At 47.1% G+C, this 20,761-nt stretch overlaps 8 protein-coding genes across 8 annotated transcripts; 7 read left to right on the forward strand and 1 right to left on the reverse strand.

Annotated features, from left to right (window-relative positions):
* Positions 1 to 120: 120 nt before the first annotated feature.
* On the forward strand, positions 121 to 2,328 carry TREMEDRAFT_64821 (uncharacterized protein; the record flags this gene model as incomplete). The annotated part of the gene is made up of 1 exon (XM_007007039.1): positions 121 to 2,328. One exon carries the CDS (start codon positions 121 to 123, stop codon positions 2,326 to 2,328), a length of 2,208 nt encoding a protein of 735 aa, XP_007007101.1.
* A 1,051-nt stretch (positions 2,329 to 3,379) lies between these two features.
* Positions 3,380 to 5,236, forward strand: TREMEDRAFT_64822 (uncharacterized protein; the record flags this gene model as incomplete). Its single annotated transcript, XM_007007040.1, has 3 exons — positions 3,380 to 4,793; positions 4,900 to 4,959; positions 5,058 to 5,236. 3 exons carry the CDS (start codon positions 3,380 to 3,382, stop codon positions 5,234 to 5,236), a joined length of 1,653 nt encoding a protein of 550 aa, XP_007007102.1.
* A 679-nt stretch (positions 5,237 to 5,915) lies between these two features.
* TREMEDRAFT_64823 (uncharacterized protein) lies at positions 5,916 to 7,025 on the forward strand (the record flags this gene model as incomplete). The annotated part of the gene is made up of 2 exons (XM_007007041.1): positions 5,916 to 6,269; positions 6,312 to 7,025. 2 exons carry the CDS (start codon positions 5,916 to 5,918, stop codon positions 7,023 to 7,025), a joined length of 1,068 nt encoding a protein of 355 aa, XP_007007103.1.
* Positions 7,026 to 8,066: 1,041 nt separating this feature from the next.
* On the forward strand, positions 8,067 to 9,188 carry TREMEDRAFT_64824 (uncharacterized protein; the record flags this gene model as incomplete). The annotated part of the gene is made up of 2 exons (XM_007007042.1): positions 8,067 to 8,534; positions 8,721 to 9,188. 2 exons carry the CDS (start codon positions 8,067 to 8,069, stop codon positions 9,186 to 9,188), a joined length of 936 nt encoding a protein of 311 aa, XP_007007104.1.
* Positions 9,189 to 10,873: 1,685 nt separating this feature from the next.
* On the forward strand, positions 10,874 to 12,427 carry TREMEDRAFT_64825 (uncharacterized protein; the record flags this gene model as incomplete). The annotated part of the gene is made up of 1 exon (XM_007007043.1): positions 10,874 to 12,427. One exon carries the CDS (start codon positions 10,874 to 10,876, stop codon positions 12,425 to 12,427), a length of 1,554 nt encoding a protein of 517 aa, XP_007007105.1.
* Positions 12,428 to 12,781: 354 nt separating this feature from the next.
* Positions 12,782 to 14,935, forward strand: TREMEDRAFT_64826 (uncharacterized protein; the record flags this gene model as incomplete). Its single annotated transcript, XM_007007044.1, has 1 exon — positions 12,782 to 14,935. The coding sequence occupies one exon, from the start codon at positions 12,782 to 12,784 to the stop codon at positions 14,933 to 14,935; it is 2,154 nt and encodes a 717-aa protein (XP_007007106.1).
* Positions 14,936 to 15,200: 265 nt separating this feature from the next.
* TREMEDRAFT_40611 (uncharacterized protein) lies at positions 15,201 to 18,389 on the reverse strand. The gene is made up of 13 exons (XM_007006958.1): positions 18,184 to 18,389; positions 18,079 to 18,137; positions 17,950 to 18,031; positions 17,663 to 17,907; positions 17,500 to 17,619; positions 17,351 to 17,452; positions 16,970 to 17,301; positions 16,835 to 16,919; positions 16,641 to 16,789; positions 16,545 to 16,592; positions 16,194 to 16,476; positions 15,678 to 16,006; positions 15,201 to 15,540 (listed from the first exon to the last, which is right to left on the reverse strand). Exons 1-13 carry the CDS (start codon positions 18,224 to 18,226, stop codon positions 15,345 to 15,347), a joined length of 2,073 nt encoding a protein of 690 aa, XP_007007020.1. The 5' UTR covers positions 18,227 to 18,389; the 3' UTR covers positions 15,201 to 15,344.
* A 145-nt stretch (positions 18,390 to 18,534) lies between these two features.
* TREMEDRAFT_45447 (uncharacterized protein) lies at positions 18,535 to 20,601 on the forward strand. The gene is made up of 5 exons (XM_007006975.1): positions 18,535 to 18,712; positions 18,775 to 19,073; positions 19,155 to 19,278; positions 19,401 to 20,224; positions 20,443 to 20,601. Exons 1-5 carry the CDS (start codon positions 18,670 to 18,672, stop codon positions 20,542 to 20,544), a joined length of 1,392 nt encoding a protein of 463 aa, XP_007007037.1. The 5' UTR covers positions 18,535 to 18,669; the 3' UTR covers positions 20,545 to 20,601.
* The last annotated feature ends 160 nt before the right edge of the window (positions 20,602 to 20,761 follow it).

Below are 20,761 nucleotides of genomic sequence, written 5' to 3' on the forward strand. Positions count from 1 at the left end.
ATCCCTCTGCATTCAACATACACAACACGTTCATACCAAGAAAGCATCACACAAGATTTGAACACTGTCACATCTGTACACTCGGAACAAGCTGCATCCAATCTGCTACGCACGGACAAAATGACAACTCGTGGCCCCAATGTCATGTCGAGGGACCCCACCACTGGTAAAACAGCGCCGAACCGTTGGGAGAAGAAGAAGCCGTCTTTGGTAAGTGATAACGACGGAGTGGGAGACAGTCAGTATGGTGAGGATGATATGTCTCTTTCGGATCTATTGGACGCTCTGTGTTTGTCTGATCCAAATGACGATGGCGATCAGTATAATGTGTATAAAGGGGGTTTGGTGACCCAGGAGGAGAGTGCCCCTGATGACCTCAGGGATTATCAAGATGAATTACTGGCATTTGACGGAATTGAGGAAGACAACCGTACACCCAAGAGAAGGCGATCAATTGATGGGCACACATCATTGTCCGATCGAAAGGACAAAATATTTACCCACAAAAGCATGGGGACAAATCCCCACAGGTATACCATAGACTTAGGCGACTCAGATAAAAGTGACTCCTCCTCCACCTCAGATCAACCACGTCCCACTCGGACCCGTGACACAAAAGCCAGTGACGTTTACGCTCGACCTCCCGGTTTAGACAAGAGGGAACATACTCCAGCCTCCCAAAAGACGAATAAAAAACGACTGAGTCCGTCGTCTGCCTTTCGAGTTGCAAGTCAACACATGTTGCACGATCACAATTCGACCCTCAACTCTGAAAAAAGGAAATTCTTCCAATCTATCCTGAGTGAAAATGACGACCGAGAAATTCGTAAACTTTGGAAGCAATTAGAAACAGCCCAAAAACGCTTAGATGACGCGTGCAGTGTATGGACAAAAGGAGATGGTGGACGGAAACCTGTGAACATAAAATCCATATTACTAGAATCAGTCCAAAGGAGAGATTGGAGAGAAACAGCTCGACTCATGTATAAAATCCACTTGGATGGCGTGAATTCGCATCAAATGCACTCTGGAAGAAGAACGTCGGGGAGAGGTTATGAGAGTCATCAAGTAGATCAACGATCCAGTGTTACTGGGAGGGGAGGAGAGGCCCTAAGAACTCAAGACACAGCCCATAGAGTAAGCCGGACTCAGCACCAAGTTCCGACAAAGTCCCAATCTGTCAAATCGCGTGGAAACAGTTGCATAGCTAATGAATCCGACAGAAGAGGTACATCCAGAGCAAGAAAAACTCCCAGAATGAAACAACATTCCTCAAGTGCAGGATCCAATTCAGACACGGCTTTCACAACAGTCAACCTGCATGATGGGGCAGAAGTCAATTTGCTCGCCTTTCGTTCGGACCCTACTGGTTCAGCCAGGACAACCGGTGGGCCACACCGGGACTCCAGGAGAGAAATGGACCGGTTCAGAGGTCCCACATCAATCAGGTCGACTCAACCATCTGCTTCGGCTCCAACTCCTCAGACCAGACGCCGTGGAGTGGAAACTCCTAATGCCTCACAGCAGACTTCTGGAAGAGATCTGAATAGAGCCCAAGTTTCAGCAGCTGATAGGAGGAGACAAACACCCAGAAATGGGACAACTTTCCAGGGCAAAAAAGCAACTAGGGACACTGGACTAGATCCGCGACCTCCCCGCGGTCCAACTAGGAGAAATCAAAGTCCCCCTGGTCCCACAAGAACCCACCTTCCCTCTCACTCTGCCTCACGATGGACACATTCTTCAGCCAGACTGACGGACCCAACTCAAATCGACTGCCTTGAAGATGCAATCACATATGCCTGCAGGATAGCCCTTGAAGATCCAGATCTCAAAAGGAAAATCAACCATCGTGGGCAGCAGGTACTGGTGTCTTGCGCGGTTGGGGGTCAAAGTTTTTCTAGGTTTATAGTAGAACAGCTAACATCTATCGAGGACTATAAGAAAGTCATGAGAGCAATGGACCAAATCGAGGGTGGAATATTGGACATAGATACCTCTTTGTCTTCCTCCTCTTCTTTTGAGGGTGATGACATACTCACACTACCAGCTGAGTATTGGGAAACAGATGTATGGGAAAGGGGGAAAAGGAAATTGTGGAGACTATTCCTCAGAAGGAGATGGAGCGACCTAGCAGAGGCGATCACCGACATTGATGAGCAGGCCAGTAGAGTACAGACTAATACAATGTTGCAGCCTGCTCTGAGAAGTTTGTCGGAGACATTGGAGAGGCTTGACAGTAATTGGATATCTGCGGTAGACCAATCATCTGAATGTTTGTTAAGGACACAGCCGGAGCGAGACCCTCCCGGAGCTGCACGGAACTGATTGGATCTTGAGGGAGATGTTCCACTCCTGAGCTGATTGGCTGCTTGGACGTTCCTGCTCTGAGGATGTTGTATCTCAAGCTTTTGACATATTGGAATGCTTCAATACACAATCTCAAATGTACAACTGAGTAGGAAAATTTCTAGAGGGATTGATCGAGATACATTCAGCTCTTCCCGGTAATCCTCCAGCCTTTGACGAGAGGATATTTAAGAAGACCTTAACATGGGGAGTGTGGAGACTGAATAATTACTCACGAATTGCCCAGTTGCCATCAATGTCAAAGAAAAGGAACCGGGTAAGGAGCTGAGATCCACCAGAAATTGGTATTGGCAAGTCTTGCTCCACGGAGTCACTGTTGAGAAAGCTGCGGCCAAGTCCGGTCACCCCCCGAGGTGCATGATTCTCTGGATAGGTCTAGAAGGGGTGTTTCCAAGCGTGCAACTCCAGAGCTGAAAGTCTCAGACTGTTTTCTTAATAGTACTATTGGCAGTGGGATAAGTAAGCTACACTCGTTGTAACTTTTGCCTTTGTTTGCTCGCCTTCTTATGCATAAATATATCCCTCAATTTTAACTGGTACTTTTTCAATGGTGGTCCTGGAAACAAATATGAAGTACTGTAATTATCGGTAGACCGTCGAAGCTACTGATTGCACGCCCTGACACGAAAGTCAGGACAAAATGGATCATGCTGGGTTTCACCCCTCTCACATTATTGACTTGCCTGGTCGTGACCTCTGGATACTAATCTACTATTCGAGGACATGGAGCACTTCCTCATCAGCTATGAAGGACAAAAGAAGGGTAATGATGTGGATTTATCAGAATGATAGAGGCAGTGTGAATGGGAAAGAAAGGTGGATACAATCTTTCCCACGCTCTCTATCAACTTTCGTAAACTACCCTCTCTCTCCCGACTATCATCTACGCCATTTTTGACCATCAATCTTATAGCTTCCTCGTACTTTGACCACTCATCAACAGCTCCAACCCATAAGAAAAACAACTTTCTCAGCCACACCTCCTCAAACAAAGTCACGCACAGCCAAAATGACCACAGATGCGGGCAGGGAAGACCACATAAGGAAAGGCTCCCCTCACGGTTCACCACTGGGAGATGTAGAGACAGAGCTCTCAGCAAGTGAAATCAATAGAATACTTAGACAATTGGAGGGCGAGTGGGACGGAGATTCTTCATCAGACTCTGATTATGATTCATCTTGTGGTGATGTCGAGGAAATTGGCGCAGGAGTACCAATCTCACTGGCGGACATTAATGATGAGCTTTCTGGTTTTGGAGGAGGAAGTTCCAAAAGGACGCCCTTGACGTACACATCAAGTGTCAGTGATGAAGATACCCAGGCCCCCTACAATCTAGGAGCTGGATGGATGGCAGAGGATGAATCAATGATCAACACTCCCTTTGGAAAGCTCTGCCAAGACGTAAGCAGAAACGTCTTGAGGGATCCGGACCCCATTTTCTCCGCCCTCGAACTTGAGCCTGAACAAAAGGATTACTTTCAGTCATTCCTTGACTCACGAGCTTCTGAAACTGTCAAGCTTTCTAAGCGCTGCTTGGAAATAGGACAAGCTGCAAAGACTCTGCAAGACCAGCTGTTGCTGATGCTTGGAGCTGAGAAGCTGGTGAACAGCGATGATGTGCTCACAGAGTTGGAAAACGCAGTGATGAACCAGAACTGGGAGGTGGCAGCTTCTATCCTGGTGGCTCTTCGATCAATTAAGTGCATAGATTTCCGTAAAGGAGATAAGGTTCGGACTGCACTTGAAGCTCTGCAGACTTTGGGGCAGGGGGCAGAGGCTTTTCACCCTGACAGGACGGAACATGATTGGGACAGACAGAGCTCAAAGGCTAGGAAGGAAAGCAGGACAGCAACCAGAACAGGAGGGCTGAGTTACAGCAGAAAGAACAGTTCACCTGTAGAGTACAGAGAACCTGCATCTAGACTGACTGTTCACCCTAGGACTTCATCAGATCCATCAGACAGCACTTCATCAATATCATCAGAAGAGTTCTCAAAATTTGCTCATAAGAACTCACCATATAGCCATACGGATGAACAAGTACAATCGGATGGAGATGAAGACCCTGATCTCATACCTCTTATCAGACAAACCGCTCAGGAGTGTCTGAAGCGGGCAACCGATTTCAGTAGGTTTCAAAGGAAATCGTCAAGACACAAGGGTCCCATGACTTTCCAAAACCCGCTGTATTCTATCAGAGAGGAGGGCACTTTCCTGCTGTGCGCCAGCCCAGATGACAAATACGCACAGCACATGTCAGACAAGCTGGCTTTCACAGCAGCTCTTCAAACAGTCTTGAATCGATTTGAATATTTAGATCACGGCTCCGATAGATCTCCTTCTTTTGACAGTTCGGAGGGGATGCCGCTGGTGGATGATTTCATTGCGGCATGCAAAGCCCAGGATTGGGGTGGGGCGGGAGGTGTGCTGTTGATATCAGAGGAAACGGCTAATGACATGGGGAGAAGGAGAACACAAACAACAAAGTTGACTGGAGCAATGAACGGTCTATCTAAGACTATCCAAAGACTTAGGAGGTGGGGGAAGTTTTGAGGCGTGGGTGATCAATTGGCTGCAGCCAGAGAGATGTCAGTGTCCAGGAAAGTAGTTGTGGACACGGTTTGGGTGATAGCTTATCTTTGATTGCTGCTTGCCACATGGGTTGCTACATGTAAGAATGTTACAGTAGTGCATGTATGTGAGTCTCATGTTCCCGTCACTGCCAGTACTTATGCCGAGATCGACAACTCTCGAGCGGAGTGTAAGACGCAATCGATCAGTACCGAAAACGTCTCCAATGCAGAGAGTCAATTGAAGAGAAAGAGTATGCATTCTATCATTCTATCTACCTATTTATCTATCTAAAACCTATCCTGCTGAATCATTTGCCTAGCAATGAATGAATAAGTAGATGAGTCATCTATCTAAGAAGCTTACGAGTCGTGTGCGGTATCACACGGAGCGCTTGTTTTGGGCTAGTTACACGAAGCTCGACAATGCATGACAAATGACTCACTTTCCGGTCATGACAGTTTCTCCCGGTCTCTGTATACATAAACTGAATATGTTGTATGCTGATTAATCAATGACATACTTGTGACATGTTTCACTACAATGAACTGTTGAAAAGGGCCACCAGAGTCAAGGCTGATTCTCACTGTGGTGAAACTCACTTCTTCACTTCTTGTGATGAGACAAGGGTTAATGGGACAAGACATATTTGATAACCTAAATCTCCGTGGAGAGACAACATCCTTCCCCGGAATCCAATATGAGAAGGAGAGAGGAAACCTGTGGCCAGCGTTTCAGAGGGTAGGAGGGGAGCATGAGGTGGACTTTTTGTAGCTGCTGGGGGAGTGTGAAATGAAACAAAGGTAGTATCATACTTTCCCACACTCAAAACTCATGATCTGCTCCTTGCCCTACTCTACAACAACTCTTTATCCTATCCAACCAGCTCTATCTATACCGTCCTTATACATCATAAATCGATCTATCCACCTTTGGTACCACAATAGTAGACTTTCTAGACCACAGAGAAGAGATGACGGCTCAAAGTACCGCATGGGGGACTAGGAAGGGTAGCGTTCCTGGCCAACAGCGTACCGATGGCATTTTGACCGAAATCTCGGACCGTCAAGTGAAGACTGTGCCCTCTGTAGTTCCCATTTCTGCACGACAGTCAGTCCCTCTGCCATCTCTGGACCCCAAGAGGACCTTTCAGAGGGATACTGATGAAGGAACCAATTCAGATGACAACTCCGGCACAAGCAGTGACTCAGATGATGGCTTTATCTCCGACTGTGACTCAGAGGAGGATTCTGACCTTGACTGGTTGCAGAGAATATTGGAGGAACTAGCCGAAGGTGGGAAGGATGAGGAGGGGTTGCACTGTGAGGTGAGCGACAGTCACTTCCCCCACTTCTCCGTTGACTCTAAGCAAGTTGCACCACTGTCACAGGAGAACAATCCTGGTTGTGGCCGGACAATGGGGCCAGCAGAACTGCCAGAGCTCACAGGAAGCTCTCATGATAAGCTCAGTAATACAGCTGATCTTTTGTCATCCAGGAAAAGTCCACCTGCCATATTTCCAGAGGAAGGTACTCAAGTAAATGGAACAGCAGATGTTGTCAATAACAGGTCTACAGATTATATGGATGACCCCATACTTCATGACATCATGAGTTGCGGCCCAAATTCTACTGCCAAGAAGAGCTTCTACCCTGATGTCACTAATCTGCAATTCCGAAAAGAGAGTTTTGGGCCTCCAAAATACAGTTCGGCTGCGCTCTTCAGTCGTGTAGCCAAGCATGCATTGGCAGATCCTGACGCTCACTATTCCCCCGAACATGTGAAGCTTCTCCGGAAATTAAGCAATGGTGAACCAGAAGCAATCCAATATATGGATCGCTGTTTCTATCTTGCAGATTTTCGTCAGGCGCTTATCGACAAGGCATATGATGTGATGTCCACTGAGCCTACTGGGAGCAAAGGAGACAAACTCATCACGGACGCATTGAGTCGAGCTGCAGCCCAAGGACGATGGACGGATGCGGGGTATGACATGATAGATGTCTGGGGCCTCAAGGTGAATCAAAAGTGTCTATCAGATCTGGGCAATATGGTTGGGAAGCTTGGAAGACCTTGTGACTGATATGTGTATGTGAAGGTGTGAGAGAGGGGAGTGTTGACCAATCAAAGCATAGCGGTAGTGATGGCTCCAGGAGTTGAGTGAATATGGTATTGTAGATGCTACTGTTGTGACCTTCCTCAAACCCGCTTATCTGCTAGTTATTGAGTTATCATCATGTGAGTGCTTGTACTATGAACAAATCTAGCCTCACATACATGAAGTGTAGCATATCTCAGTTCAGCTGAAGAAACCAACATATAGTGCAGGAACTCCAGATTGGTCTATGCATGTAATATTGAGCTTTGTATCCCTGTTACCGCTCCTTGAGTATGTACATCACCATGAGCTGAGTTCTGAGTTTGTCATGAAAAATTGGCAGAAGGGTATCTACCTAGCTCAAATACATCAGGGCTGCAGGAAGGATAGTGAAGTTGAGAGGACAAATCAATGCAGCTAAAGAGGAGTACTAGATGAAAGATTTCGATTCGAAGGTTATATGAGGTGGTGATCCTGAGACTTCGATAAGTGACGCCATCGGTCTGAGATCTGAGTGTGTAGTCGCGTTCAGATGAGTCCGTGCGGCGCCCCTTGGATCTCTCCTCCCTGACATGCCATCCAATGAGGGCCCGAGTCAGTGTCACTGCGCCGAGCATGCAATCCGTGATTCATATGGTTTCGACCCTTTTGAGATGGCATGAATGGGGAAATATGAATGTTGATGTGGATTTCTTGAAATATTGACCATAGAAGCAGTGTTAGACGGACAAAGGTGAGGAGAGAATCTTCCCACACTTCAACTCAGACAGTGAGCTTATAACTTATCCCCTCTGTTTCCACTCTATATTGTCTTCAGATCTCAAGCTCAAAACCTACGTTTATTAGCTCCTGATCGGCTCCATAACACCAGACCTCCAATTGCAATCATCTTTTACTCTTCTCCACCCCGTACACGATACCTAGCATACTTCTTCTGCAGTCCCCTCCAGAAAGAGAAGCGCTCCTTCTTCTTTCAAACCCAAGTGTAGCCACCAGCAAGGTAGCAATCACCTCGACATCACACTCATGAGTTCTGTGAGCAGTGAGCACTCGGACCCTGCGGATTGGGACGACGTGGATTGGTACGGCTTGGACGGGGACGACGTGGACTGGGACGACGAGTTAGGGGGAGTATTTGGGGCAAGGCCCATTCCACATGAGGGGGACGCAAACACCATGCCGTTGGACATCGACGCTCTCATGGAGTTGGCGTGCCAAGAGGTCCTGAAGATGCCCTCACGGGAGGGACAGCTCACAGAATCTGAGCTTTTACTCCTCAAGACTTACACAGGCTATCAAGCGGGTCAAGCAATCAGAACAGCAAAGGAGAAAATGGACCATGTTGATGAGGTGGGATTTTGCATTGACAATACGGGCCAGATGACAAAGAGAAGTTCTGGGGTACCCTTCCTTACCACAAGAGACAGGTATTGGGAGCTGGCCATGAAAAGACAGTGGGTTGAGGCTGCGCAACTGCTACTCACAGTTGGAAAGGTGAGCAACCTGCAGACAGCAGTCTCAACAAGCAGGTCAGAGGTGGACAGTTCCTGCAGTCCAATGCACCACACACTCCACAATGTATATGGTCAACACGGTGATTTTCGTCAGAGTTCTGATGACAGCGACTTTTCTTACGACAGTGACACTTCTTCGAACAACTCTGTGCGGCTTACGTCAGAGGATCTCAAGACACTCCTTCTCAAGTCAGGTAGAATTTTCCGCGACTTGGCTGGAGAGGTGATGAAGGATCCCACAAGGGGGTCCTCTTTCTCTTCAGAGGAGTTGAATCGTTTACGGGCTATTGACGAAGAAGGTGGGGCTGTGAAGGTGAGTGCCATGTTGGGGTTGGTAGCCTCAGTAGAAGCTTTATGCCTGCGTGTGAGACATATGTCAGGAGATGATCACACACGGGAAACACGCTCGTGGAGAGGCATCACAGGTGTGACACTGGTCCGTGCTTTTGAAGCAGAAAGATGGCCTCTGGCCGCAAGATTAACTCTTCAACTGAAAGAAGATTACGAGAAATTGAGATTTGAAGATGTAACAGGAGTCTTGATAGATGCTTTGAAGGTCCGCTCGCTTGCCGATGCCCTAGGGGAACGCACAAGGCCAGAAGAGGACGCTTCATCATCCGAAGAAGAGTGGTGATAGTAGGCAAGTAGATGCTGGTATCTGGGAAAACACCATCACATTTACTGTAGGGCACACCTGTGACCAAATTCGAGATGACCGCCGGTCTTCACCTTCTGCTCTCCATTACTCCACCACTTCTTCAGATATGAATTAGGGGATATCACGTTCGGATACACTGCAATCAACAATATGGGTTGATATCCCGTATGCATGTTCACTTGTTTTTGAACCAGGGAAAAAGTTCCCTACAATCTTATACTTTGTGTCTGGTGGCTTTGGACATGATAACAAAAGGTTAGTGAATTGAGCAACCCAGGAGTCCTAAAGTATGCATTGAAAGAGCTCCAACAGGAGATTATCATGCTACAGATTTTATATTAATGAGACGGGATGAAACGTGAAGAGAGGGGAAAGGGAGAAGAGTGATGATACTGTAGGATGTACTTAGGGGACAGGAGAAGGTGAGTGGTTCACGTTTTGCACCCAGACATTGAACATTCCATCAGAGAAGATAAGCCTATCGTGTGTGGGCTTTTATAGGCATTTTCAAGTACCAGGTACCAGCTACCGATGTACTGATTCAAACGATGGCACAGATATGTGTTGACACGGTGCATCGGTGGAGTTGTGGGGTAAAAAAGACTGGCCCTATGTTGAGGACACCCTTTGTCCAATGTGTTACCTACCACCCCCAACACCATCACCCTGCTATCTTTTTGACTATCCACAAGCTGGTACATTAGCACTGTTGCATGGCGGACCGAATGACTTCACTCAACGAAGCGGAAACCGGTGACCAGTGAGAGACGTGAGGCATGACCAGCAAGAGAATACTCACAATATTCTCAGCATATCCTGCAGGCCCAGAAGCGCTTTACATTCAATGACACAGAGTCTGCATTTGCCTTGTGTTCAAAGGGGACGGGAGTAGAGCAGTATGAATCTGCGCGTCTGACTGATACAACAGAAGGATCCTTTAAAATACTGCAGTCCCAATCTGCGCCTCCAAAGCCGCACGGATCTACCATTCGTCACATTAACCTGGAAGTGTCGCGGCTTCCGTGGATCACGTATCATGTACACCAACCTTAGACGCTATAGTACCCACTCAGTTACCCATACTTCAAGACAAGAGTTGCCAAGTGACAAGATTAGGAGGGGAAGGGTTAAAAGTTTCATGATGTGGCTTTCTTGAAACACTGAACTTGAAGCAGTAAAATAGCTGTGTGAGGCGGACAAAGGAGAGTCATAAATTCTTCTCACACTTCAACTCAGTTTCTTATTACTCTCTTTCACCTACTTTTCTGGCCACTATCATCCTCTCTAGCTATACAATATCACAAAATTCGGATCTGATCACCACGTCTCCTGGTGAAGAACTCTCACGCTTCTCTGACTTCGCTAGACTTCGTGACCAATAACACCTCACAGGGAGAGGAAACGAGCCCAACAAGCAAATCTATCTCATGCACTTGCCATTCCTTCGGCCAACCGAGCCGCTTTACCGGCGTGGTATTCTGGATGATTTGACATATCCTGATCCCCCAGTACAAAACCTCAGAGACCCGGGGCAAGAGACTCAAGTCGGAAGCACCAGCTCCGATGAGACAGACAGTGATGAGACAGACAGTGATGAGACAGACAGTGATGAGACAGACAGTCACGAGACAGACAGTAATGCACAGAGGACATCCGCAGACATGAAGGTGGATGGGATTGGCCGGGACAAGAGTAGTGGAGAAGACGGGGACAAGCACGTCACAAGTAGTAGTGGAGAGCCAGCAAAGGGTGACAACACACTAAGTCCCCTTCCGTATGACCCTAGACATCAAGGGGCTCAGCCAGATCAATCTGACTCACACCCAGTTCGACTTGGAGCACAAGACGGATCTAAGGAGTCGGATGGGAGCAGTTCTGAGAGATTCACTGATGCAATGAGTGAGGATGATTCCGATGGGAATGAAGACGAACGATTTGAAGACGCTCAAGAAACCCCTTTAACGGACAATGAGAATGTCCCAGAGATGCCCAGAGAGGAGAAGACCGTCTTCCCTTCAGAAACCTCACCATCCACAATATCCCCTCCCACACAGCACTACTACTACTACGATCCCGCTCCATTGAATCACCACTTGGTGATAGGTAACCGATCCTCAAACGTTTCCACAGCCGAGAATGACACGTACTTTGATTGTCCACCTGCACCTCCCTCAGAGGAGAAAGATGGGAGAACCACAATAGGCCACGGACTTCCCGTACCTGGTGTGACCGGTACATACCCTATCGGCGGCCCGAGGCGGACTAAACCATCACGTCTCAGGACGTGTATCACAGCCGAACCGTCGGACTTAGGCTCAGAAGACGAAGCAACAAAGCATAAATTGCGACTACGACACTTGATGACAGGTTCAGCCGAATCTCCCATCAATTACGGTTCTGACAGTCATTCACCTAAGCAACCGAGCCCCACAGATGGTCAGAGCACCTTGACTTCGAGAGGTGTTGTCCAGGAGGGATCGGTGGATGATGCGGCTCCACCAGTATCATCACCCGACGTCGACGACCTCACTTTGAATCACTGTGATTTTGATGCCAAAGGCACTCCAACCGAGGGCTCACCTCCCCCAGAGTATCAGCTACTGCCTCCTCCAGTCAGTGAAGCTCCCCTTCACCATGGAAGCGCTAATTCAGATGGCTCCGACTCCGACTGGGACGGCTCCAACTCCGACTGTGAAGGCTTCGACTCCGACTGTGAAGGCTTCAACTATGACTGGGACGGCTTCGATTCCAACTCCGATCTTGAAATACCCCTCTTTGAGGAAGACTTCGACACTCCCCCTTGTAATGCAAAAGAATTCTTCAGCTGGTTGAGAACCAGATTAGAAGCAAGCAATCCATATATGAGCGTCAGCAAAGCTAATGAAGCATATCTATCACAAACTCTTCTTGATAATGCCATTTGTACAGTCCTGGATGAGGCTCAAAAGATACGCGACATTGAATCCCATTTCAACAGATACATGGGCCGGGAAAATGAGGATGAAAGGCAAAAGACGCGGCTGATAGATGATTGCCTGACTTTAGGATTGAAGGGGGAATATGATTTGTTGGCTGAGAGATTACGGGAGGCCTATACAGAGGTGGGCGCAATCAATAATACCTACAAAGCTTTGTTACTGGACTCTCTCTTACGATTTGGCAGTGATTGCTCGACAAGAAGAAATACGAGTGAAGATACTGGGAGGGGGAGATAGCAGGAGATCAGATATCAATAGCTTTCAGTGATAGTTGGATGACAGGCCGTGGACATATGGAAGGGATGATATACAATTTTCCTCTACTTGTCATACTTGTATGAATCTTTTTCAGGTTTCCTTATAATTTCGAGACCGTCATCGATATGAATTCCCCTGAACCAATGAAATTGTTTCATCTAGAGGGGAGATTCAGTCTATAGGGTGAGAAAGCTGTGTCGATGAATGGAGTGATGGTAGAAGGGAGAAAAATTCGGACTTTGCCACTCTAAACTAGAAGGACAAGAAGGAGTTTGATATCTTCATCTTTCCCTCATCTTACCGAAAGAGACCACCGTCAGTAATCAGTACACTATGGTGGAATCAAGTACATCACCTATCACTCCTGATCTTCAAGACTTGGCCCGGAGATATCAAGAGTTGTTGGATGAGAGGAGACGTAGACAGAATGAAGTGAGGGATTGGATTGCTTCCGTCGAGTCTGCAGGGGCGCCTGACCCGATGAGAATGTACGAGCCGCCAGAGATAGTGAGAAATAAGAAAGACGGCGACGGAGTCCTGAAGGAAGGCGGACATCAGGGATCTGATGAAGAGGACAAGACTTGGTTACTGAGAGTCATGGAAGAGTCGTCCTCAGGAAACCGTGTTCAGAAGAAATCACCTTCCCCCTCCTTGTCATCATCCCAAGACTTGGATCGACCCTCATATTCAAAAGAGCCATTCTATCCTCCCAAAGGTAAGGGAGACCCGAAAGAAGGACTCAACACGGCCGTTTCCTCGCCTAGGTCGAGGAGTCCACCGAACGAAATAACATGGGACGCGGAGGAGAGGGACGAGGAGGAGGGGGACGAGGAGGGGGACGAGGAGGGGGACGAGGAGGGGGACGAGGAGAAGGGTGCTGATAGGCATGGGACAGGAGATGATAACCTGCAGAAGTTATTGGATTTATTGAGAGGAGATTGTGCAAGCTCTGAATCGAGTGATGAAGAAGGCAATAGTGGACATGTCCCCAATGTTCTTTCCACCTCTCAATCACCTAATGGGCCCCTTGATGATAATGGGATGCACCGTCCCGACCTTGAAGAACCCACCGCGGTCGTTTCTTCTATGTTGATGAGTCCACCGAATAGAATGGATGGGGGTGAGGAGGAGGGGGACGAGGAGGGGGACGAGGAGGAGGACGAGGAGGAGGACGAGGAGAAGGGTGCTGATAGCCATGGGACAAGAGCTGATAACCTGCAGACATTATTGGATTTATTGAGAGGAGATGTCACACGCTCTGAATTGAGTGATGAAGGCAATAGTGGAGATGCTCGCAATGCTCAACCACTTGCTCGGCCCCTTGATAATAATGGGGTGCACCGTCCCGACCTTGAAGATGGCCTAGGCTTGGAGGGTGTCGACAAGAATCGACCATTAAGAGATCCAATTGACTCAGAAAGTGATGGTTGGCAATATGATGGCACATCCTTTTCCCCGGAAGAAATCCGGCGCATTTGGGAGGAGCTTGGAGATGCAGCGACCTTCTCTCCATCAAAGCCTGAAGATGATCTCGATCCCAAGGATCTGAAAACGTCTCTAGAGGCCCTCACTCCTGAAACACCCTTTAAAGACGACAATGAGAACGGTGTCCGTTCAGTTTCTCATTTGCATGGGGAGGAAGTTGACTCAGAAGAGTCAGATTGTGAAGATGTTTTCTCAGATTGCAGTAGTTCTCTCAAACCCAACTTGGACTTGGACCTTTCATCAAGTCCATCCAGTCCGTTCAGTCTCCCATCCATGTCATCTTCCTTCAGTCCAGACACACCCATGTTGCATTTACCTCCAGTCTTATCGGAGGATCAGGACAAAAATGGTTCTCTGGGGTTTATGGACAACGAGATTCAACAAGGTGATTCGATGAGTGAACTAGAGATTGACTTTGGATCAAATTCACCTTCCACCAAATCGATAGATCCTTCTTCACCTACCGCAAAGCGAGGTGGAGTAATGATGGAAGAAGTACCTGAACCAAAACAAGAACCCGGACATTGGCCAGATGACAGGCCAACCATAACATTATCACACCGAGAAATGACTGATCGTCTAGGTAAATGGGCTGAAAGAAATTCATCTATTATCACTTGGAAAGATTACGCATATGATCTTGATTCCCAACTTGGTCATGGAACTCATACCATCCCTCAATCTGGAAGTGGAAAAGACAAGTTGAATGAAGAATGGATATCGAAATATAGGGATCCTACAAAGGCAGCTGAACTTGTTTCATTAGCTACTTTGGCGGATGCTATATATAATTTCAAAATGGAAATGGACTCCATGGGCTATCCGATTTCAGGTCGGTTTCAAGGTGGGAATGTTAATGCTTTGGAGAATGCCTTGGATGATACGGATGAATCGGTGACAAAAGTGGTCAGGAAGTTGATGGAACATACATATGGGTGGAAGGTTGATGAAGGGACTGTAAAAAGAATTACTGAACCGTTCAAAGATGTTTATTTCCCTTAGATTGATATTACTAATAAGAATGATATGTATCATTTTAACAATGCGAATTCTCGAGAGATTTCATGGAATGTGCTGTGAGCTGTAAGAGGATGAGATGGTTGGATTGGGTTAATCTATACCAATGACAGACAAAACACTCATCTTTTATATGTCCTGTGACATTAGCAGTGAGGTTATTCAGTGAAAAGACGAACAAATTGTGAGAACAGAGAAAGTCAGCTAAAAAGTCAGGTTGAAGAAAGAGTCAATGACAGAGGTCAGTATACCCAATTGATGCAATGCATTTGAAGATTATGCAAGATGTCGTACAACATTACCTCTACATGCAAAATCTCTCTCTATTCGAATTCACTCTGATGACGCTCCAATCGATCCGACATCGAGTCTCCAGGAGGGCGAGATGAAGGAGTTAGGGACTTTTCGAACCAAATAGTCCCACTCTACCAAACCATCCCCAAAGACCTCTCCATGTATAACCTTGATACCGCATCCAGACACCCACGATAGCAGTGAGGGTCGTGGCGGAGATAGTCGCGGCTGCTATGAGACGAACTCGTTGAGCGGGGGATATAGAGGAAGAGGGACCGCGAGCTATTGAAGAGTTTCTGGTAGATCAGTGTCTCACTCGCCACATGCTTTGAAATAACATTTGACATGCGTGAGGGTGAAGGTCGGTCGGGGATATGAAGACATAGGAACCGGTGGTCCGACGAAGATGGAGAAAGTAAATAAGGACACGCACGGATTCAACGCTACTCGTGTGATAGCCACCCATAAATTAATCATCGGACCCAATCTCGCACTAACAGCCATTGGAGCCGGTAAACCTAGTCTCCGACAGTACACATCAGGTTGTACTTCATGTCTCTGCTGCGCCAGGTCAAGATCGGATTTTGTAGCTACGAACAAAGCAGGAATATGATCTAAAGAGTATTGTTGTCGTAAGTTGGAGATGTAGGAAAAAGAATTCGTGTCGGAGGAATCATGAACGTATATTATTATATCTGCCATGTCGAGCTTTTTGGAGTTTCGAAGAGTTTCAGATTCGTATTTACTGCCGAATTCCTGCAACTGGCATGTTAGCGTCGGAACAACACGGAGTATCATCTCTGTTATACCACTTGCACTGATGACGACAGCCTCCAGCGGATCGCCTACTCGCCTTCAGCGGGTTACACTGTTCCACAATGAACAGAGATGTTAATGGCAGATAGAGGCAATTTTCTGATGTTGGCCAGCTTGGAGAATACCAACTTACCACCAAATACTTTTCCACACCTTCCATTTCCACACTGTTCACAACACTCAAAACCCGCGTCGTAGGCTCATAACCTCCCACTCCATCCTCCCCACCTCCAAACCCTTTGTTCACGAATGACCTCAAAAGACTCGTTTTCCCACTGCCTGTAGCGCCAAGAACATAACACAGGAACACGTTCCGAGTGACTTTGCGTTGTCGACGATCTTGTTTACGCGGTCGGGTCACTTGAAGGGCTGAAGAAGAGGGTAGATCGGTGGCTGGGGAAGAGGAATAGCCGAGGCTGAACATCAGTCACCTCTCTTTCTTGGACTGGAATTTGTGGGTGGACGAGGATGAACATTTACTTACTAAGCTAGATAATTGAGTGTTGTTCGATGGTCCAGTAATGTTGTCATACTAGGTAATCAGCTATGGTGGAAGAGGTGTAAAAAAACGAATATTTACCTCCATTGAGCTAGCCATCCCTGTAATGTCACCCTGCCCAGATCATCCGTGATGGTCGTGTCCGGAAACCCTTGTGCCAGCCATGGATTTCCAGGCGAAGTCGAGAACAGGTCATCCAGTTCTGACTGACTTAAAGCTCCATCTTGATCCTGGACATTAGCTGGAGGGAAGAAACAAATTCATATGTGGCTGACCTTGTCGTATGATTCGAATATGTCCGTGAGGAATTGATTACCCAATGGCGATAACTCGACCGAACAGTCATATGGTACGTCAAAACTGATTGATCAGCTCTTGGGCAGATTTTGAGGCCCATGACGGTAACTTACCGAGGTGTCAAGAAATCTTCTCTCAAATCCAATCCCTCGCCATAGCCGAATTTCCGCAAAACCGTCCAAGTCGTTTCCATCCTTCCTTGTTGAATAAAGATGGTGTGTAGGTATAAAAACCCAAGCTCAGTGATTCCTTCCCCACTTGGGGACAAAGATAAATTTGGAGAATGTGTCGCACCGAGCTGACCATAGCTTGCGTCTCGAGGTAGGGGTGTTGATGGGGCGGAAAAAGCGGGAATGGGACGAACGAGGGAAGTGTCATAAGATCGGACGAGGTCAAGGATTCCCTCAAGCTCCTGGGATTGAAGCGGAGCAGAAAAACATTTTTGCTGTTGATCAGCTTCTTGACCGATCAAGTGGTATGAAGTCGATACTCACCTGGAATTGGTTCAGCTCGACAGCATTAAGAAGACCGTCTTTATCAATGTCGGATATCTTGAAGATACGTTTCAGAGCATCCAAACATTTGGGCTTGAGAGTCTTGAAATCAGCTGAGATATACTGAGCGATAAAGAGAGGTAACTCACATGTTCCCGTGAGTCGTATAACGGAGCTGTGGGATGCAGTACAGCCTTTTGAGCAAAGTAAAAGACCTCTGATACGTTGAGAGGTAATAAAGCTGAACATTCAACGGCTGTTTCCACTTCCTGTAAATCAGCTACACGGAATGCGACTCAAAGGTTGTCTGACCTTGAACTCCCTCATGATTGGTGCGATCTCATCTTCTAACCCTTGATTGGTGACTGTCCCACCTCGAAGGTCAATCTTATTCCCGACCAAGATCACAGGGACGTTGATTCCTTCTCGTCTGAATAAAGGTAACCAGAATTCTGCCACGCGGTCGAAAGAGCTGGGCTCGGATATGCTATAGACGAGACAAATGACATGAGCTCTAGTGAGTTGAGAAAGAAGATGTGGACGTGAGCGTGGATTAGCTACATGTTAGCATATATGAGTATCGCGGCCTACAAGCTCACCTGAAGTATCTACGATAGATGTTGTAACATTCTCCGGAGTGACCTCTGGAGGTATTGTCACTTCCGGGACGACATGAGGTACCTGTGATAATAAGCGTTCTATCCTTGGGTGACCGAGCTGACACTCACGTTAGAGACAAAGGACTCTTTGATGAGTGAAGTGATGATGGACGACTTGCCAACTCCATCTGTACTGATAAGTTTGATATTATCAGAAACTGATAAGAAGCTCACCGTCACCGACGAGGACTATACGAACGAGGTCGCGCCGGGGCATGCCGGACAACAGATCCGAGCTGGTGAGAGAAGGGAGGTGGGTTGGTACGGGTTCAGCTCCAGTGGCAGCAGCTTATTTCGCTCTTTCTTTACCAAGCCTAGATCTCTGGTACCGCCTATGCCTACCGTAGAGCAGTATAGTGTGTCAAGTGTGAGTGGTACCTATAGGGAGGGCGAGATAGAAGCAAGAGAGAGGAGAGCAGACATTTGGTAGGGGAATGAATTTGATTCCGCTCCCGTCTTGTGCCGATGCCGGTGGCAACACTCGACACTCACCCCTCACTGACTCTTCCCATTCCATCTCGTCATATACAACCCATCCTATCTTATATACCACTTGATCACTCAATAAACGGTGGTCTGGAGGACTTGATACCCCGACACTAGTCGCTCATTCTATCCTCTCCACTAATCAGCCACTGAGGCAGGTCCGTGTGTTCCACAATGGCGTCTTCCTCCCGACCATCCTCTGTCAGGGGTCTTTACAGTACGTCCTTCTTCCCCTTAACTAATCTTTACTTCTCTTCCATGACTCATTACTAATAACAGCACCTCCGGTAGACGAATGGGTCTTTCTCCCTCCCACCGTAAACCCACCTCCTCCATCTTCGACCCCTCTTCCTTCTCATTTACCGACTTCTCTGCCTGATGCAGACATTCCCTCTTTGTCCCCACCGGGGGTATACGGACCACTACAGTTGTTTGCCACCGAATATTTCACTACAGCTCTTGGTATGCCTTTCGAGGTGGGAAAAACGTTACTACAGGTCGAATATCGACCGCGTAAAAGATACGCTCCTGAGGTGGAGGAGATGAAACAAAGGGATTTCGGAGCTGAGGATGACGAGGTGAGTCCGGACTTCTAACTCGACCGATTGCCATCATCATTATGTGGGATGGTGGATGAGGTTATTTGGACTGACCATTAGTTAAGTAACCCCGAAGAAGTCGAAATGTACTTCACAGACCGACTTTCTGCACCATCTATACCTCTTGAACTTCCATTGGACGTTCCCGCCCTTCCTACAGATCCATTCGGTTACTTGCCTGATTGTAAGTCTAAGACGCTCTTTCTCGTACCAATGTACCAACTTCATTTCCCTTCGCTTCCTCTCGGCTTATAAATCTCTCCTTCCTGTCAAAATCGGATGTTGAGACACGTTGCTTACCCCCAGTGCCCTCTTCTTGGCTATTGAGAGACACCCCTGACATCTCACGATCCAATGGAGTCCTCGGAATGATCCGTCGTATTCGATACACACCTTCCGAAGGTTTACCCGCCCTATGGAAATCTCAATTAATAACAACCCTCCATTCCGTCCTTTCTACCCTACTCCAACCCACTATCCATCTTTCACTCGTATCTTTATTTCCCTCTTCCGCACATGTCGATATCCCTCTTTCTGCTATCCCATCACCAGGACTTCCATTAGCTATCCAAGTCGGTACTCATTTTTTGACTCATTGGCTCCTATCTCCTCTGGAAGTTATCCGAACACGTCTTATCGTTTCTCCTCTCAGTCGATCGGATACACCTTCCAGTGCAGGCATGTTACGGGATATGGTAGAACAAGAAGGAGGATTTTGTTCTCTTTATTTCCATCCTAATTTGTTCATCCCAACTGCTCTAGAACATACTCTACGACCATTACTTACTTTATCAATCCCTTTGGTATTGGAAAGACAGTGGGGTATATCATCTGAATTCTCTCCGTTGACATATGCGGCTTGTGATTTAGGTTTAGGTTTAGCGGGATTGTTCATTTTGTTACCTATTGAGACGACGAGGAAAAGATTACAAATACAATATCGTGGCGTTAGACGAAAAGAGACTGGGAAGAGGAAATCTGTGGTATTGTTGAGGGAGAGAGAATATGTAGGAGTGGTAGAGGCTCTATGGAGGATAATGACGGAAGAAACAGGTGCGAGAAGGAAACGACATATGACAGAGAGGGATGAAGGTGGAGTATTTTCTGGAATCAGGCAGTTGTACAGAGGAGTGAGTTTCATTTCTCTGCACACCATTTTTGTGAAACGTCACACCGTGCATCTTACCATCATGACTTCCCCCGTGTTAAAACTGGGATGGTAGAGTGAGCATCTGTTAGATGAGGCTCGAGAAGATTACGCCGCTTGGACTGGAGGGGTCGATAGGAGGAAGTGATTGAGATGTTTTGGGAACCCAGAAACAGTCGGAGGAATTTTATTGACATGCAGTTCGGAATGGCCGCTACTGCCCATCTTACTGTATTCGGATTAGGTCTGGTCAGTGCTGGTCTAGGTGGAAGAGGGTTCGATAGTGGTTGGAAAGAGATTTGACTTAATTCAATGTCTTTTCAGTGAATTGTAAAATTATGTTACACTCATCTCTACTTTCTCTCACTTAGTGTACCATCGCTCATCGTATCGAACATTGACGGTCTCCTTTACACGAAATGCTCTTACAACTCGATTTTTATGCTCTTGGTCTCAGTATCTTCATACTCGTCCACTTTTGCTATCACGGACCTATGGATTACTCAAAATTACACACCAG

Source organism: Tremella mesenterica, assembly GCF_000271645.1.
Source record: "Tremella mesenterica DSM 1558 unplaced genomic scaffold TREMEscaffold_12, whole genome shotgun sequence".
NCBI classification, from domain to species: Eukaryota; Fungi; Basidiomycota; class Tremellomycetes; order Tremellales; family Tremellaceae; genus Tremella; species Tremella mesenterica.

Bases quoted from the DNA above. Each gene is read 5' to 3' on its own strand.
- TREMEDRAFT_40611 (XM_007006958.1), bottom strand. From the start codon at position 18,226: ATGCCCCGGCGCGACCTCGTTCGTATAGTCCTCGTCGGTGACG. The intron at 18,032-18,078 runs GTGAGTGTCAGC...TTATTATCACAG, and splicing joins AAGAGTCCTTTGTCTCTAAC to GTACCTCATGTCGTCCCGGA. The intron at 16,593-16,640 runs GTAAATATTCGT...CTGATTACCTAG, and splicing joins GGATGGCTAGCTCAATGGAG to TATGACAACATTACTGGACC.
- TREMEDRAFT_45447 (XM_007006975.1), top strand. From the start codon at position 18,670: ATGGCGTCTTCCTCCCGACCATCCTCTGTCAGGGGTCTTTACA. The intron at 18,713-18,774 runs GTACGTCCTTCT...TACTAATAACAG, and splicing joins CTCTGTCAGGGGTCTTTACA to CACCTCCGGTAGACGAATGG. The intron at 19,279-19,400 runs GTAAGTCTAAGA...GCTTACCCCCAG, and splicing joins ATTCGGTTACTTGCCTGATT to TGCCCTCTTCTTGGCTATTG.